This window comes from Stigmatopora nigra, chromosome 2 (assembly GCF_051989575.1).
Source record: "Stigmatopora nigra isolate UIUO_SnigA chromosome 2, RoL_Snig_1.1, whole genome shotgun sequence".
Classification (NCBI taxonomy): Eukaryota; Metazoa; Chordata; class Actinopteri; order Syngnathiformes; family Syngnathidae; genus Stigmatopora; species Stigmatopora nigra.
In genome coordinates this window covers 101,793-118,011 of record NC_135509.1, presented here as the reverse complement: position 1 = coordinate 118,011, position 16,219 = coordinate 101,793, and the positions used below count along the sequence as shown (strand labels likewise).

General features: G+C 63.2%; 2 protein-coding genes across 6 annotated transcripts; one reads left to right on the top strand and one right to left on the bottom strand.

Moving 5' to 3' along the window:
* The first annotated feature begins 43 nt into the window (after positions 1-43).
* On the top strand, positions 44-10,389 carry LOC144211011 (unconventional myosin-VI-like). Of its 2 annotated transcripts, XM_077737993.1 has the most exons (36): positions 44-193; positions 1,465-1,588; positions 1,665-1,734; positions 1,799-1,872; positions 1,958-2,087; positions 2,169-2,274; positions 2,373-2,428; positions 2,518-2,615; positions 2,687-2,851; positions 2,945-3,025; positions 3,131-3,311; positions 3,376-3,520; positions 3,602-3,759; positions 3,836-3,927; positions 4,049-4,121; positions 4,233-4,360; positions 4,427-4,522; positions 4,607-4,768; positions 4,865-4,903; positions 4,974-5,067; positions 5,142-5,272; positions 5,354-5,431; positions 5,504-5,633; positions 5,714-5,804; positions 5,909-6,059; positions 6,123-6,331; positions 6,402-6,480; positions 6,567-6,733; positions 6,807-6,845; positions 6,979-7,038; positions 7,157-7,195; positions 7,498-7,598; positions 7,671-7,802; positions 7,894-8,118; positions 9,708-9,903; positions 10,088-10,389. In XM_077737993.1, the coding sequence occupies exons 2-36, from the start codon at positions 1,472-1,474 to the stop codon at positions 10,110-10,112; spliced, it is 3,918 nt and encodes a 1,305-aa protein (XP_077594119.1). In that variant the 5' UTR covers positions 44-193; positions 1,465-1,471; the 3' UTR covers positions 10,113-10,389. The 2 variants fall into 2 exon arrangements, with proteins under 2 accessions (XP_077594119.1, XP_077594128.1); XM_077738002.1 differs by lacking the exons at positions 6,979-7,038; positions 7,157-7,195.
* On the bottom strand, positions 10,286-16,217 carry LOC144211024 (interphotoreceptor matrix proteoglycan 1-like). Of its 4 annotated transcripts, XM_077738035.1 has the most exons (17): positions 15,968-16,217; positions 15,619-15,780; positions 15,342-15,508; positions 14,926-14,990; positions 14,675-14,861; positions 14,442-14,591; positions 14,254-14,312; positions 13,978-13,998; positions 13,726-13,898; positions 13,588-13,649; positions 12,481-13,522; positions 12,137-12,410; positions 11,866-11,923; positions 11,485-11,811; positions 11,164-11,389; positions 10,881-11,094; positions 10,286-10,813 (listed from the first exon to the last, which is right to left on the bottom strand). In XM_077738035.1, the coding sequence occupies exons 1-17, from the start codon at positions 16,200-16,202 to the stop codon at positions 10,780-10,782; spliced, it is 3,456 nt and encodes a 1,151-aa protein (XP_077594161.1). In that variant the 5' UTR covers positions 16,203-16,217; the 3' UTR covers positions 10,286-10,779. The 4 variants fall into 4 exon arrangements, with proteins under 4 accessions (XP_077594161.1, XP_077594146.1, XP_077594140.1 ...); XM_077738020.1 differs by having other exon boundaries at positions 10,293-10,813; positions 11,866-12,410; XM_077738027.1 differs by having other exon boundaries at positions 10,301-10,813; positions 11,485-12,410; positions 14,675-14,751; positions 14,821-14,861.
* Between the last annotated feature and the right edge of the window lie 2 nt (positions 16,218-16,219).

The following is a 16,219-nucleotide window of genomic DNA, read 5'->3' as shown; positions in this document are numbered from 1 at the left end:
CACGCACCACTTTCGCAGGCTCGCTGCGGGACTCGGAGGCGACGAGGGCGGCTGCGTTGAATACTTTGCCCAAGGCGAGGCGAGGAAAGGAAAAGAAAGCCAAGCCAAGGAAAGGACGAACCCTACGGCGGCGTTCGGGTCAGCTCCCGGTTCGGCAAGAACACGAAGACGACGACGACGAAGCGACCCAGAGGTAAACGAACCGAGCCGAGCGACGTTGTTTGCTAGCTAAGAACCACCGTCGACGACTACGGCGTCGGCGTCGTTTTCGGCGTCGTTATCGCCGTCGTTTTCGGCGTCCCGTTTTGCTAGCGTCCACCGGCCAACGTCCACCGGGCGGTTCGCCGGTCCCTCCTCCTGTTCTCGGCTTGTGTCACACTGCTGCCATCATGGCTGTCTTTCAATTGTCTCGTTCGTCGGTCGGTGATAAAGGCGACATTGTGTCAATGGTTACATAGCAGAGCGCGTTGGAAAAGCACGCCCTTGATTGACATTCGTTTCTTTTGATTGTTTTGTTTGTTTTCTTCAAAGCTACCTGTCCGCAGGCGGACGAGCTAGCGTCGTGTCAAAGTAACGTTCGGAGTTCAAACTCTCTCTCTCTCTCTCTTTCTCTCTCTCTCTATTTCTCTCTTTCTCCCACCGGCCGGAAAGCAAAGCAAAGGGTTAGGGAAAGAGCCGAATTCCACTTGTTGGGGGTGTTGGGGCTAACACCGAGCACAAACACGAGCACGAGCCGTCATGACAGGGGCGTTCACACAACATGGACTTTTCAAGGAGCCCACCTCTTCTACTACTCTACTTGGTTGTTAGGGCTCCTTCTTCAAACCATGCCTTCTACTCTATATTGAGGATCAACATCCACAGCAGCCCTGCTTTGTCGGAAGAAAGACAACAACCGAGTAGATGGCGGCAGGCTTAGCTCCTCGGAAAGTCCATGTTCGGCTTGGGTTAAAAAAAAAAACCCAAAAAACTCTGTGTGTGTGTGTGTGTGAACGCCCCTCTCAAAGTCAGACCGGAGCTTGACTTCCTGCAGTCCAACGGACGTCACGTGAGCCGGTGCTAACGGGCCCCGGGGCCAAGGTGCGACCGTCCCGGCCGTTTACGACAGACGCCGTCGGTTAATGTTCAACGCGCTTTGCGGCACGCCACCTTCGCCGGCCAAACGGAAATGCTAAGCGCCGCCGGGCGGTCACGCGGCCCGTAAAGATAACGCCGCCGAGCTCGGGTCGAAGGTCGCGCGCCCACATTACGTGCCTTTTTGCGCCGAGGTGGGGAGGCTGCATATCCGGCCACCAAAAAAAAAAAAAAAAAGCCTATTTCTTCAGCGGTCGCTTCGTGTCAAGTGTTAAGCCCGGCGACGCGCGCTCGCTTTCCATCGGGAAGGGACGAGGATAGAGGTTGGTTGGATTTCCTTTTTCTTTAAATGCACGGTTTGTCGGTCCACGCTTCCCCTCTCTCCCACAGAGCGGACATGGAGGACGGAAAACCCGTGTGGGCGCCGCACCCGGCCGACGGCTTCCAGCTGTGCGCCATCGTGGACATCGGCGCCGACAGCCTCACCGTCCGACCCCTGGGGCGGGACACCAAGGTGGGAAGGGAGGGCGTCGCCCGCGGGCCTGGCGCCACCCACCGGTTCACGCTTCCTTTGTCTTTGGCGCCCGCAGACCTTCGTGGCCCCCGTCAGTCAAGTCTTTCCCGCCGAGGACGACGTGGACAAACACGTGGAGGACAACTGTGAGTGTCGGGGTGTCGGTCGGTCGGTGCCTGCTGGGGCCCGACGTTGCTTGCGCTCTTCCAGGTTCGCTGATGTACCTCAACGAAGCCACGCTGCTCAACAACGTGCGCGTCAGATACGGCAAAGACATCATCTACGTGAGCGCTCCCCGACGCATTGGCCGACGCCAATCTGGCGCCTGCGGCGACGCATCGGCCCACGCCAATTTGTTTCCCCCGCCAGACGTTCGTGGCCAACATCCTCATCGCCGTCAACCCCTACTACGACATCCCACGGCTTTACTCGCCTCAGACCATCCAGCAGTACCGCGGGCGCTCGCTGGGGACGCTCCCGCCGCACGTCTACGCCATCGGTGAGTCGGGCGCCCGCCGCCGCGGCCAGAGTCTGGCCCCGCCCGCCGCTCTCTGACGTGGCGCCGGCGGCCCGCCCGCAGCCGACAAGGCTTTCAGGGACATGAAGGTGCTGAAGATGAGCCAGTCCATCGTGGTCTCCGGGGAGTCCGGTGCCGGGAAGACGGAGAACACCAAGTTTGTGCTCAGGTGAGTCGGGCGGGGGAGGGGCGTGGGGGAGCCGCTTTGGGGGCCCGCCCCTCCCTGCTCTGGAGCCCAAGCAACTGGGCCCGCGTCCACGCCGCCAGGTACCTGACGTCCACCTACGGGACGGGCCAGGACATCGACGAGAGGATCGTGGAGGGTACGCCGGCCGCCGTCTCTGCCGGGTGTCCCGGCTCTCCGCTTTGGGCCCCCGCTGACTTAACCCTAACCCTAACCCTTCCCGAGCAGCCAACCCCCTGCTGGAGGCCTTTGGGAACGCCAAGACCGTGCGCAACAACAACAGCAGTCGCTTCGGCAAGTTTGTGGAGATCCACTTTGACGAAAAGGTCTTTTCCGCCGCGCCGTCTCAAAGTCAGCCGGGGACATTGGGACTCAGCAGCCCTGTGTGTGTGTGTAGAATTGGGTGGTGGGGGGCTTCGTGTCCCACTACCTCCTGGAGAAGTCTCGCATCTGCCGTCAGAGCTGCGAGGAGAGGAACTACCACATCTTCTACCGCCTGTGCGCCGGAGCGCCCGACGACATCCGACTCAAGTTCCACCTGGGCTCGCCGGACACGTTCCGGGTAGGGCGAGAAAGGCAACGCAGGATGGACCGCCGCCGCCGCCGTCGTCGTCGTCTCCTTGAACCGCTCCTCCTGACGCCGCCCACCTTTCAGTACTTAAACAGGGGATGCACTCGCTTCTTTGCCACCAAGGAGACGGACCAGCAGATCCCCGAGAACCGCAAGAGCTCCGAGGTAGCCTCCGGTCCGATCCCTCCCTCCCTCCCTCCCTCCCTCCCTCCCTCGCCAACGACGCGGCGTTGACCTTTTTGGGCGCATCCACCCGCTCCGTCTCGGCAGCACGCCAAGGCGGGCCCCCTGAAGGACCCGCTGCTGGACGACCAGGGCGACTTCCGCCGCATGCTGGAGGCCATGAAGAAGATCGGCCTGGACGACGCGGAGAAGCTGGACTTGTTCCGCGTGGTGGCCGGCGTCATGCACCTGGGCAACGTGGACTTTGAGGAGGCGGGCAGCACCTCGGGTGAGCGAGCGTCCTCCTCGTCCCGGGGGTGGGGGATGGTGGAAATGACGCGGGTCATTCTCAGGTGGCTGCAGCATCAAGAAGCAGTCGGAGCAAACGCTGCGCTACTGCGCCGAGCTGCTGGGGCTGGACCAGCTGGACCTGCAAGGGAGCCTGACCTCCAGGGCCATGCTCACCACGGCGGGGGGCGCCAAGGGAAGCGTCATCAAGTAGGCCGAGCGCCGCCGCCCGCCGCCGAATCCGAAATCCGGGCCACCCCCCGCTGAGCGTCTGCGTTTTGCGGCGCCCAGGGTTCCCCTGAAGGTGGAGCAGGCCAACAACGCTCGCGACGCGTTGGCCAAGGCCGTCTACAGCCGCCTCTTCGACCACGTGGTCACCAGGGTCAACCAGTGCTTCCCCTTCCCGTCTTCCGCCAACTTCATCGGCGTCCTGGATATCGCCGGTTTCGGTGCGAATCCCGGCGACGTGGGCGAGCCGCCGCTGACCTCGTCATCATCCTCCTCCTCCTTCTTCTTCTTCCGCAGAATACTTTGAACACAACAGCTTCGAGCAGTTCTGCATCAACTACTGCAACGAGAAGCTGCAGCAGTTTTTCAACGAGCGCATCCTCAAAGAGGTCAGACTCCCTGGACCTTTTGGCCTCCGGGGGAAGGCCGGGGGCTCGGAGCTCAAGCCGGCCGTCAGGCTGAGCGTGCCTTCGTTCTCATGTCCGTCCCCCCGCCCGCTTTGCCTCCCAGGAACAAGAGTTATACCAGAGGGAGGGGCTTGGCGTCAACGAGGTCCACTACGTGGACAATCAGGACTGCATCGGTAAGAACCCGCCGGGTCTCGTGGGGTCCCGTGGGGTCATGTGGGGTCCCCGTGGCCGCCGCCCGTCGCTCCCCCGACCCAGACGCCCCCACCCCCGCTTCCGCTCTGCAGACCTGGTGGAAGCCAAGGTGCTGGGCATCCTGGACATCCTGGACGAGGAGAACCGCCTCCCCCAGCCCAGCGACCAGCACTTCACGGAGACGGTGCACGGCAAACACGGGAAACACTTCCGCTTGACGGTGAGGCGGAAACGCCGGGCCGGGTCGGGTCGGGCCGGACGCCCATTGACCTGCCCTTTTTCCCAGATCCCCAGAAAGTCCAAGCTGGCCGTCCACAGGAACGTGAGGGACGACGAAGGTTTCATCGTCCGGCATTTCGCCGGAGCCGTCTGCTACGAGACGGTGAGTCCAAAGGAGGGGGGGGGGGGGGGGAAAGAAATAGTCCGTGGCCCCGTAGCCACCGGCGGGCGCCGCTCTCCCCCTCAGAACAAGTTTGTGGAGAAGAACAACGACGCCCTGCACACGTCGCTGGAACTTCTGCTGCGCGAGTCCAGCGACCGCTTCATCCGAGAACTCTTTGACAACGCCAACGACGGCAAGCCCAGGGCCGGGAAGCTGGGCTTCATCAGCGTGGGAAACAAGTTTAAGGTCAGGCGCCAAGCGCGGTGGCCCGCCAAGCCCACATAGGTCCAAATATCACGTGTCTCTGGCCACAACCAGTGCGTTTCTTTGTTTTTTCTTTAGACTCAGTTGAACGTTCTGCTGGAAAAGCTGCGCAGTACGGTGAGTGGCGCCTCCCTCCAAAGCGGGCCGGAGGGGCAGGCACGCGTGTGACCGGCTCCTTGCGACTCAGGGTTCCAGTTTCATCCGCTGCGTCAAACCCAACCTGAAGATGGTCAGCCACCAGTTCCAAGGGGCGCAGATCCTGTCGCAGCTCCAGTGCTCAGGTGGGCGGCGCTACCGTACCACCCGACCGGCGGGCGGGCCGGGCTTTGTCAACGTCCTCCTCCTCGCTGCGCAGGCATGGTGTCGGTGCTGGACCTGATGCAGGGCGGCTTCCCGTCCAGGGCTCCCTTCCACGAACTCTACAACATGTACGTGAAGTACATGCCCCCCAAGCTGGCACGCCTGGACCCGCGCCTCTTCTGCAAGGTGGCCGCCTCCTTCGCAAATGCGGCCCGCCGTCGGGGGGGAGGCGCCGGCGTCCTCACGCCGCCGCTGGCCTTTTTGCAGGCCCTGTTCAAAGCTCTGGGGCTGAACGAGAAGGACTACAAGTTCGGACTGACGCGAGTGTTCTTCCGACCCGGGAAGGTCCGGAGCGTCCCTCGCTTTGGGGTCGGGGCGCGTCCCTTTTTCCCGCCTCACCGAGTCGTCCCTTTCCAGTTTGCCGAGTTTGACCAGATCATGAAGTCGGACCCGGAGCACCTGGCCCAACTGGTGCAGCGCGTCAACACCTGGATCGTCCACAGCCGCTGGAAGAAGGTCCAGTGGTGCGCGCTGTCCGTCATCAAGCGTAAGTCCCGGCGCCGACGTTGGCCGACGTTGGCCGACGTTGGCCGACGTTGGCCGACGGCGCCTCTCCCTCCTACGCAGTCAAGGAGAAGCTGATGTACCGGCGCCGGGCCTGCGTGCTGGTGCAGACCACCGTGCGCATGTGGCTCTGCAAGAGGAAGCACAAACCTCGGTGGGTGGCCTCCGTCCTCCTGGATCTGTTTTTTTCCCTCTGGCTCTTTGGCGCTCTGGCCTTCACTCGTGGGCTACCTTGTCGGGACCGCCACTCTCGCGCAGGATCGACGGCCTGCTCAAGCTGAAGCAGCTGAAGGAGAGAACGGGGCTCTTCCACGAAGTGGTGGAGGGACTGGAGGAAGGCAAGGAGGAGATGCGCGCTCAAGTGGAGCAGCTGGACCACGCCATCCGCCAGCTGGCCCTCAAAATCAAGGTAGCTAGGGCCAAAGTGCAAAAATACACACCCACGCCCAACCACCGTGGCGCTCTTTGCCAGGCCACGCCCATGCGCCGGCCGGAGATCGAGGGCGAGTACGGCGCCCTGGTGGCCCGCTCGGAGCGCCTGCTGACCGACATGCAGAACAAGAAGAAGGAGGAGGAGGAGCGCGAGCGTCTCCGTCAGATCCAGGAGGAGATGGAAAGGGAGAGGCGCTGCAGGGAGGAGGAAGAACGCCGTCGCCGCCAGGAGGAAGACGACAGACGGGCGTGAGTTGGTGGCCGCGCCGCCTCGCGCCCTTCCCTTGCCGCCGCCAGACGGAGCGACCTTTCCATCCAGGAAAGCCGAGATGGAGGTCAAGAGGAAGCAGGAGGAGGAGGAGCGCAAGAGGAGAGAGGAGGAAGAGGAGAAGCTGCAGGTGAGCGGGGGGGGCCGGGCTGGGGGGCCAGTCCGGGGGGCCAGTCCGGGGGGCCGTCTCCCTCACACACACACACACGTCCACAGGCCGAGATGGATCGTCAGCTGGCGGCCGAGCGCGAGGAGGAGATCTCCCGTCAGGCCGTCCTGGAGCAGGAGCGTCGCGACCGCGAGCTGGCGCTGAGGATCGCGCAGAGCGAAGCCGAGCTCATCGGCGACGAGTCGCACAACGACGCCGCCGCCGTCCTCCGCAGGTGAGGCCGCCAAAGCCTGCCGGCTAAAGCCTGGCGGCGGTTGACGCCTGCTCCCCCTCTCTCCTCCCGCCAGCGCCGAGTCGTCGCTTCCGCCGTCGCCCGAGCGAGCAGCGTAAGAACTTGACGGCTCCCTGTGACCTCTGACCTTTGGAGCGCCTCGGGCTCCCACGGGAAAGCGTCTTCCCGTGGGACCCGTCCGGCCGGGGCTGACCGCGCTCGCCCGCCCGCCGCTTTTGTCTTTTCAGCGTTTCCGCCGTCCCCGAAGGCCGCCCCCTTTTGGGCGCGGGAACGCCCGCTTTAAGCATGTAGGTAACGCCGTCGGGCCGCCGCCCTCCAACGTCCCGGGGCTGTCGTTGGACTCGATGGGCGGGGCGGCGGCCGTTTTGCCGCGGGACGTTAATGACTGCCGCGACCGCGTTGTAGGGAGGAGATGGCCAAGGAAATGAGCCAGTTTTTGGCCAGGTGTGTGCCGACGTCTCCCCTCTCCGTCTCCCCTCTCCGTCTCCCCTAACACCTCCCCTCCGTCTCCCCCCTGCCCCCCCTGTCCCCCCCTGTCCACCGACACGTCCTTTCCCCATCTCTTCTAATCGGGTGGTGGCCGTGATCGGGAGACGCTTTATGTGGAGGGCGCGCGTGTCCAATCGCTAGTCGCAGCGAGACAGCACTTTCAAATTGGGTGGTGGCTTTTTTGTTCTTGCGTGCGCGCTTGTTTTTTTTTTTTTCTCCCCACTTTGCCCACTTCCGTCCCCCCGGTGGTTCTGCAGGGGGCCCCCGGCGCAGGCCGGCAGAGGCGGCGCCGACGGCAAATACCAACTGAGCAAGTGGAAGTACGCCGAGCTCCGGGACGCCATCAACACTTCCTGCGGTGAGACGACGCTCTTTTGTGAGGGGGCGGCCCGGCCCGGCCCGGCCCGGCGCTAAAAGCCACCCTTTGCAGACATCGAGCTGCTGGCGGCGTGCCGCGAGGAGTTCCACCGCCGGCTCAAGGTCTACCACGCCTGGAAGTCCAAGAACAAGAAGAGGAACGCCGACGGCGAGCAACGGGCGCCCAAATCGGTCACCGACTACGGTACGTGGCGGCATTTTTTCCGCTAGGGCCCAAACGAGGCCGTGCTTTGGAGACGCGGTGGACCCCGTTGACCCCTTCCCCTCTCGCGCAGCCCAGCAGAAGTCTGCGCCGTCGGCGGGGGCCCACCGCTACGACGCCTCTCTGAACCGGCAGCAGCGCTTCTTCCGCATCCCGTTCATCCGGCCGGGCGAGCAGTACAAGGACCCTGCGGGGGCCACCAAGAAGAAAGGCTGGTGGTACGCCCACTTTGACGGGCCCTGGATCGCCCGGCAGATGGAGCTGCACCCCGACAAGCACCCCGTCCTCCTGGTGGCCGGTGAGTTTTGTTTTTTACGTGCCGCCAACACTTATATGAACACACTTAGCCTAACTGGTGGCCCGGGCTCATGCCACACCCCGCAACCCGGGGCAACGCAAACTATTCCACTCTGGCTGTTAGGATCATTCAAGAGAGAGCCAGTGGCTGGAAGAAATTGAAGCATTGGACATATGGGGGAAGATGTGACATCCCCTAAGACTAGGCATTTATTTAACCGGGCTGGGCAAAAAAAAAAAAGAAAGGCCAAATGTGAGTGTTTTGGTTTCAATTTCTAAAGAGGAAAACCTTCCACAATACTAAGTGTCCTGCGACTGCAATCAGTGAACTGGAGTCAGCTGCTTCTCTCTTGCCCAACCCCCGCTGCTTCAAGTTTGTCAGTCAGCTCAGCTCGCTCGCTTCTGGACGAAGGCTTGAGCAGAAAGCTCCCCCCTCCCCTCCCACATTGGCCCAACCCCCGTCCATTCAACTATTTCACCTATGTATGTGCCTTTGCCAACCCAGCCTGGTATCAACTGTCAAGAGCCAATTCAAGACTTTTTTTTAAACCTATTTCAAAGATGGGCCTTCAAAGCACACACTTTTGACCATCGAAGAAAGAGCGAGTGCCTCAAAGAAATGTAAGCATTGGACATATGAAGGAAAAGGTAATATCCCCATTGGACTAGGCATTTACTTAACAGGGCTGAGCAAACAATAAAAAGGCCAAAAGTCAGTGCTTTGGTTTCGACTTGTAAAGAGCAAAACTTTCCACAATACTAAGTGAGCTGCTTGTCTCGCAGCCCAACCCCCACTCACACCTTTAAGTTAGCTCGCTTCTGGACGAAGGCTTGAGCAGAAAGCTCCCCCTCCCCTCCCCTCCCCTCCCCTCCCACGTTGGCCCAACCCCCGCTGCTTCAAGTTGGTCAGTCAGCTCGGTCGCTGTGGGATGACTCCAACCAGAAGCCCCCCACCCCCCCCCCCACATCTGCCCAACCCCCATTGATTCAATTTTGTCAACTGTGTCTTTGCTGGATGACTTGGAAAACACACAGCAGCCAGTTCAACCAAACTTTTGACCATTGAAGAAAGAGCAAGCGCCTCAAAGAAATTGAAGCATTGGACATGTGAAGGAAGACATAGCACCCCATAAGACTAGGCATTTATTTAACAGCGAAAGGCAAACTAATAAAAGGGCCAAAAGTCAGTGCTTTGGGTGCAATTTCTTAAGAGGAAAACTTTCCGCAATACTAAGTAAGTGTCCTGCGAGTGCAATCAGTGGATTGGCATCAGCTGCTTGTTTGAGCCCAGCCCCCGCTCCTCCGACTTTTTCAGTCAGCTCAGTCGCTGCTGGCAAAAGCTCCCCCCTCCCTTCCCCCCTCCCTTCCCCCCTCCCTTCCCCTCTCCTCCCCTCCCACGTTGGCCCAACCCCCAACCATTCAATTTTTTTTTTCACCTATGCTTGCGCCGGATGGACCGGAAGGAAAAGCTGCACAGGCCCCACGTATCGATTTGCCCCGACGTGACCTTCCCCGACCCGACCCGACCGACCCGGCTTGCCTAGCCCGGCCACGCCATGTTCTAACCCTAAAGCTCGATTTTGTCCGCAGGCAAAGACGACATGGAGATGTGCGAACTGAGTCTGGACGAGACGGGCCTGTCTCGCAAGAGGGGGGCGGAGATCCTTCCCCGCCAGTTCGAGGAGATCTGGGAGCGCTGCGGCGGCGTCCAATACCTGCGCAGCGCCATCCAGAACCAACAGGCGCGCCCCACCTACGCCACCGCCATGATGCAGACCGCCTTCAAGTGAGGCCTCGGGTCCGTGGGGCCGGAGCTCCCCCGGAGCTCCCCCCTCCCCGAAGCGCTCGCCCGCCGGCAGAGTTCCGGCGACGACAGAACCTTCTAACTTTGTGACTTTTTTTCTCCCGGGCCTGGTGCGCGCACACCCGCCCGACTAATCTGGTGCGCGGACACTAATGAATTGTTGAAGGATGGATCAGGCCCGCCCAACGTGAAGCCGTGATCGGTGGCGACCCCGCGTCGACCCCGCGTCCCGTCCGAAGGCCCGGGATCCATCCACCAAATTACACTGCCAGCATTCCGCCAGGTGACCCCGTGAGCCGTCTTGGCTCCGGATCTGGCATTTCTGCTGCTTTTTGGGGGGTTTTGATTTTGTCGGTGGCCGGGCCAGAGCCAACGGGAGGCTTTGTCACGCCGCCGGCAAACCCGTTTCTTCTTTGGTGGGGGAGGGTTCACCTCAACTGTCAATAAATGCACTGGTGTGTCACCACACTCGAGTTGTCGTCCGCTTTTTTGTGGGGGGCCGCAAAAGTAACATTGCGGGCTTACTTTTACTAGTAGTCCACGTCATTCCCTCCCCGCAGCCCACTTCCCGACGAGCCACGAGGCGCTTGAAAATGTGACGGATGGAGCGGTGGAAGGCAAGACTTTTTGGAAAGAATGGACACCTTTACTTTGGACACATGGAAAAGTTGAACTACCAGGCAAAAAAAGCAGCACGACTACAAAGTCAAGGTTTTTTTTTTTGTTTTTTTTCTTCTTTTTCCTCCCTCCTCCTCTCTGTCCACGACGAGCGTTTTCTCGGAGAAGTCCGGACACGGCGTCCGACCACCCTGGAGGCCGCCACTCCACTGGAGACAAAGGGCGGCGTCCGTCGGGGCTTCAGGCCGCCGAGCGCCGCCGGACGCTCCTCGACCTGCGGCCGATCCGGACAGTCGTTCCCGTTGGACTGGGAATGAACCCCCCACCCGAGCCGCGCTCACCTGCACGAGGCGCCGCGTCCGGGCTCCACGCGACACTCGGCGTGACGGCCGCAGCGTCCGGGCCGCATCTGGCAGACGCTCCGGCACGGGAGGCCGTCGGCGGACGGGGACAGGAAGCCGGGCCGGCAGCGGCAGCCCGCCGAGCCGTCGGGCTCCAGGACGCAGCGGGAGCCGCTCCCGCAGCTCAGGAACTTGCAGGGGTCGCCGCGGTCGGCTGAGGGGCGGGCCGACGGTCAACGGCGTCCCGGAGGCCAGAGGTCGGGCTCTCCCCGTCGAGGCTCACCCGACTCGACGTCCAGCGAGCGACTGTCGATCCGGATGCGCGGGTCGTGGTCGGCGGCGGCGAAGGAGCAGAAGTCGCGCAGGACCCACTGGACGGCCTGGGTGACGTTGCAGGCCGTGGACTGGGCCAGCTTCATCCGGCTGTTGACCACCACGCTGCCTTTGCGGAAGTTGAGGATCTCCAGCTCGCGGAAGCCCGTCAGGTTGGCCCGCAGGTACGGCAGCAGCTTTTGGGGGAGGGGGGAGCTTTTAACCCCGCTCAGAGCCGGGTCCCAGACGTCCCCGAGCCGTCCCGGAGCCGTCCCCGAGCCGTCCCACTCACCACGTCGCGCAAGGTGCTCTCCAGGGACTTGTACTCGGGCGACGTCTTGTTGAAGAGGTTCTCGGAAAAGTCCAGGTTGGTGACGCGCAGGCTGAAGAAGACCACCAGCTCCCCGCCGTGAACCGCCGCCGCCGCCGCCGCCGCCGCCACGGTGCTGGTGGTGGGCGTGCCCGGGTACGGGACGTCCACGCCGCCCGACGTGCGCTCCGACCACAGGCTGCTCCCGTCTTCCGGCTCCTCCAGCGGGTCTCCCGTTTGCGCCTCCTCCAACAGGTCTGTCGTCTGCACCTCCTCATAGGAGTCTCCAGCCGGCGACTCCTCCAAACGGTCTGTCGTCTGCTCCTCCTCCACCAGCTCTCCCGTCTGCTCCTCCTCCAACAGGTCTGTCGTCTGCTCCTCCTCATAGGAGTCTCCAGCCGGCGGCTCCTCCAACAGGTCTGTTGTGTGCGCCTCCTCCAACATGTCTCCCGTCTGCTCCTCCTCCAACATGTCTCCCGTCTGCGCCTCCTCCAACAGGTCTGTCATCCGCGCCTCCGAGTCTCCCGCCGGCGCCTCCTCCAACGGGTGTCCAGTCTGCGCCTCCCCATAGGAGTCTTCAGCCGGCGGCTCCTCCAAACGGTCTGTCGTCTCCTCCTCCTCCTCCAACATGTCTCCCGTCTGCTCCTCCTCCAACAGGTCTGTCGTCTGCGCCTCCTCCGAGTCCCCCGCCGGCGCCTCCTCGCCGGCTCCCGCTCCGCTCGTCTCGTCTTTCATTTCCTCCGCGATGACGACCACGGATTGCGCCACCTCGAAGAGTCCCAGGTACACGGTCGGGCCGGTACCGGCCGTAGGCGGCGGTGGCGGCGGCGGCGGCGGCGTCTCTCGCTCGTCGCCCGGGCTCTGGACGGAGGGGTCTTCTCCCCCGGCCTCCGAGGTGTCCTCCTCGTCTAGAGGACGGACAGAAAAGCTGAAAGCGGAGCGTGGCGGCAAAGCAGACGCGGCCGTGGCCTCACTCACCCGCCGGATTTGTGGACCGGACCTGCTCCTCCCCCTCGGAAGGCCGGGAAGTTTCAAGGGTGGAAGAATGTGCCGGCGTGACGGCCACGGCGGCCACGGCGACTACGGCGGGCAAAGGATCTTCCTCCACAGGCTCCACAAGCGGCGCGACAGTTTGAAGGACTTCCATGAGATTTTCTTCTCCCCCGGCGGCGGTCGGTCCTCCCGGCGGAGAGCCCGGGGGCGCCGGGCCCGCCTCTTCGGCGGGATCCTCCGGAAGCGCCGCCCATTCTTCTCCGTCCGCTGTGGGAAGCGTGGCTTCTGCGGAAGCGCCAGGTGAGCCTTCTTCCAAATGACCTTCTTGGACGCGGGGGGCCAAAAGTTCTTTGGTGACGTCGGCTGATGTTTGGCCTTCTGCAAGCTCAGGGGACTTTTCCTCCCAAGTGACACTTGGCGCTTCTTCAAGAAGACTAGGTGGCGTTTCCCCATCGGGCACGTGGGCACCATCGGGAATGGCCGCCGCCGCCGCCGCCGCCGCCGTCGTCGTCCTCTCCAGAACCCGGAGGACTACTTCTGGCCGGGGCTCCGTGGATGCCGGGCGGGCCGCCGACAAGGCCAAGGCGTCTTGGGTGGGTGCGTCGGCTCCCGCCAGAGAATGACCTTCCGCCGTGGTAGCTAGCGTCTCGCTCTCCAAAAGTTGCAGGTGGCCGCCGGGGCCGGACGGAGTGGGCGGCGCCCCCCCAGTGGTGGCAACGCGGCGGTCCTGGGACGCGGCCACCGACGGAGATTGGGTCAAGGAGGCGGGCGCAAAGTCCCGCAGCAGTTGTCCGGTTTGCGTGCCACGGAAGCTCTCGATTTGATGGGAGACCAGCAACTCTTCTTGGCCGGAGGGCTCCGACTTGGGCCGGTCCCGCTCGGACGGATCCAGCAGCGTGACCAGGGCGTTCTCCGAAGGAGGGAGGGCCGACGGCGGGCCCAGGCTCTCCTCCTCTGCCGCCGCCGCCTCCTCCTCCGCCTCCTCCGGGAGCAACCCAAATTCGTTGTGGGAGTCGCCTTGGCCGGCCTGGCGGGCGAGTGACCAGATGGTGAGTCTCCTGCCGCCTGCCTTTCCTCCTTTCATCCCTTTACCTGGGTGTCGGCCTCCGGGTCGACTTCCGGGTCGGCCTCCGTCGGTGGACGCGGGAGCGCTTCTGCCAAAACACAAGCCGTTGTCAGCCGACTTGGTCCCCACCTTACTCGCTGGCGGCGCCGCCGCCGCCATCGTACCCGGCTCAAATTTCAGGGAGTCCAGATCCACCGGGAGGGACGCCTCCTCACGCAGGGCTTTTCTGACCGTCTCCCTCAGCTCGGACTCGGCCGCCGCCGCCGCCGCCTCCGCCTGGCCCGGCGGGGCGCTGCTTTCGAAGACCAGGGAGTAGTGGACCGTGATGCCGCCGGCGCTGAAAGCCCAGGCCGCTTTAGCCACGCACGCGCCCGCCCACGGCAGTGACGACGACAGAGCGGCGAGGTACCCCTTACCTGTCCGCCTCCTGCGTCTCGCTGACAGGGGGGGGGAGAAAGAAGGACAAATCCATTGCGTCGTCTTGGAGGTGAAAGCGGCGGAGGAGGATCCCCCCCACTTGCCCGATTCGCCCCACTTGCCCGATTCGCCCCACCTGCCCGATTCGTCCCACCTGCCCGATTCGTTCCACCTGCCCGATTCGTCCCACCTGCCCGATTCGTCCCACCTGCCCGATTCGTCCTACCTGCCCGATTCGCCCGATTCGCCCCACCTGCCCGATTCGCCCCACCTACCTGATTCGCCCCACCCGGATGCTTAGAAATCCAGGGAGCCGGTCAAAAACGTGCCGCATCTGCCAAAGAGAGAGAGAGAGAGAGAGTGGACTCTCTGGCAAAAGCGCAGCGGCGTCTTGGGGGTCCTCGCCGCCTTTGCTCACGGCCCGGCCCGGCGCGTCGCCATCCCGCCGGGTCGGCAGACTCACCTGGTCCCGCAGGTGGTGAGCCAGGTCCACGTACTGGGGAGAGTCCAGGTCGTCCAGCAGTTCTCGATAGCCCGGATCCACCAGGTCGATGCTGAAATCCACCTTACGCTCCGCCGGACCCTCGGGGACCACGTTGGGAATGTCCGAGTCCTTGGCCGAGAAATAAGAGACTCGGCGGTCGCTCCCGACTCCGACGACTACCAAGTACGGACTTCCGGGACCGGCGCTCCTACCGCTTCAAGTTCCCTCGTGGGAGTAGCGGACGGAGTGGACGTGATGGTGGTGGCGGCGGTGGAAAACTCTGACATCTCTGGAGGAGCGGAGAGGTGGGCGTCGCAAGCGGGAAATCCACTTGCGCTCCCGCCCACAACCTTCCCACCTGCCCAGTCGGGAGCCGGGGCGTCGGGAGTCGCGAAACCTCTGCGGGAGGAGGCCGGTCGGCTTAAGGTCGGGAAATCCGCCAGCGGCCGAGAAGGGAGCCTACCTTGACGGTGGCGGCGGCGGCGGCGGCGGAGGCGGCGGCCGCTGCTTTCGCAGGCGCGTCATCCTCTGCACACAAGGGCACGATAAGGAGCGCGTCAAGGCGGCCCGCTACAGAGGAAGCGTCGTCCCGTGGCTTTGGCACGCGGCCACGGGCTCAAGAAGGATTTGCGCTCACGCGTCCGTCCACCGAGCCTCGGGGCGGGCGGACGGAGCAACTGACGGATTTCCCTTTCCATTAAGCGCCTAACTTTTAATCTGGCGCCCGCAGGTTGACCCCAGATTTGTTTTGTATCTTTGTGTCTTTTGTGCAGGTGGCAGGCCCTTGGTCAAATGGCAATTTGCCCTTGGCGTTGGGCGGTCAAATGGCAATTTGCCCTATGGCGTTTGGCGTTGGGCGTCGGGCGTTTTCCCCCTCACCCACTGGATGACGTCCAGGTGCTCCTCGGAACGGCTGAAGTTTCCGGCAATGTCGGCGATGCGCAGCGACTCCCGCTGACACGTGTGGAGCCAGCGCTGGTATTCGGCCGTCCCGGGAATCCGGTCCAGGAAGATCCGGTAGGCCTCCCACACGGCTTCCTGGCACACTGCAAAGGCGGCAAAAGGAAAAGGCGTGGCGGCCAGGCCAGGCCAGGCCAGGGCGTGGCGTGGCGTGGCCCCACGCTTTTCCCTTGCCAGGGCGGCCTTTTGCACGCACCTCGGAGCTGGTAGTACGCCCGGTGACTGGCCAGAACCTCGCCCAGGCTCTCCTGAGGGCAAATCCTGACTCCGGAATGCGGGAAGAGCGACCTCTCGGGCCGGCGGCCGGCGAGCTCCCGCGCCGCCGACGGCCAGGGCGTCTCTTCCTTGGCGCTCCCGCCTGCCGGGCGGGCCAAAGCAGAAGCGCACGCACGCACGCACGCACGCGCCTTCTGTCAAAGCGCTCCTTGGCGGAACGGAAGCACGGCTCCTAACGCCCGTGATTCTTGCTTTTTTTTTTTTTTTTTTTTCTAGACCCCACCCAGACCCCGCGCGGTGTTTGGCGTCCGGCTCACTCGCTCACTCACCTTGGATCCGGCAGGCCAGGAGCAGCAGGGCTCCCAGGACCCCCAGCATGGCGACAAAAAGGGCCGACGGTCGGAGAGCCGGGCAGAGGGCGTCCGTCCGTGGTCCCGAGGAAGTGCGGGATGAGTCGGCGCCGCGGGGAAAGTGGCTGGCGCCGGCCCCGCCCCGGGCCACGGCGGCAATCTTAAAACGTCCTCCCCGTTTTGGGAATAATCTGTTTATCTGCCGCTCAGACATAATCCCGCTTTAACAGG

Bases quoted from the DNA above. Each gene is read 5' to 3' on its own strand.
- LOC144211011 (XM_077737993.1), top strand. From the start codon at position 1,472: ATGGAGGACGGAAAACCCGTGTGGGCGCCGCACCCGGCCGACGGCTTC. The intron at 1,873-1,957 runs GTGAGCGCTCCC...TTCCCCCGCCAG, and splicing joins ACGGCAAAGACATCATCTAC to ACGTTCGTGGCCAACATCCT. The intron at 4,122-4,232 runs GTAAGAACCCGC...TCCGCTCTGCAG, and splicing joins GGACAATCAGGACTGCATCG to ACCTGGTGGAAGCCAAGGTG.
- LOC144211024 (XM_077738014.1), bottom strand. From the start codon at position 16,202: ATGTCTGAGCGGCAGATAAACAGATTATTCCCAAAACGGGGAGGACGT. The intron at 15,781-15,967 runs GTGAGTGAGCGA...CCCGCCCGGCAG, and splicing joins CCTGGCCTGCCGGATCCAAG to GCGGGAGCGCCAAGGAAGAG. The intron at 13,999-14,253 runs GTAGGTGGGGCG...CCCCCCTGTCAG, and splicing joins ATCCGGGTGGGGCGAATCAG to CGAGACGCAGGAGGCGGACA.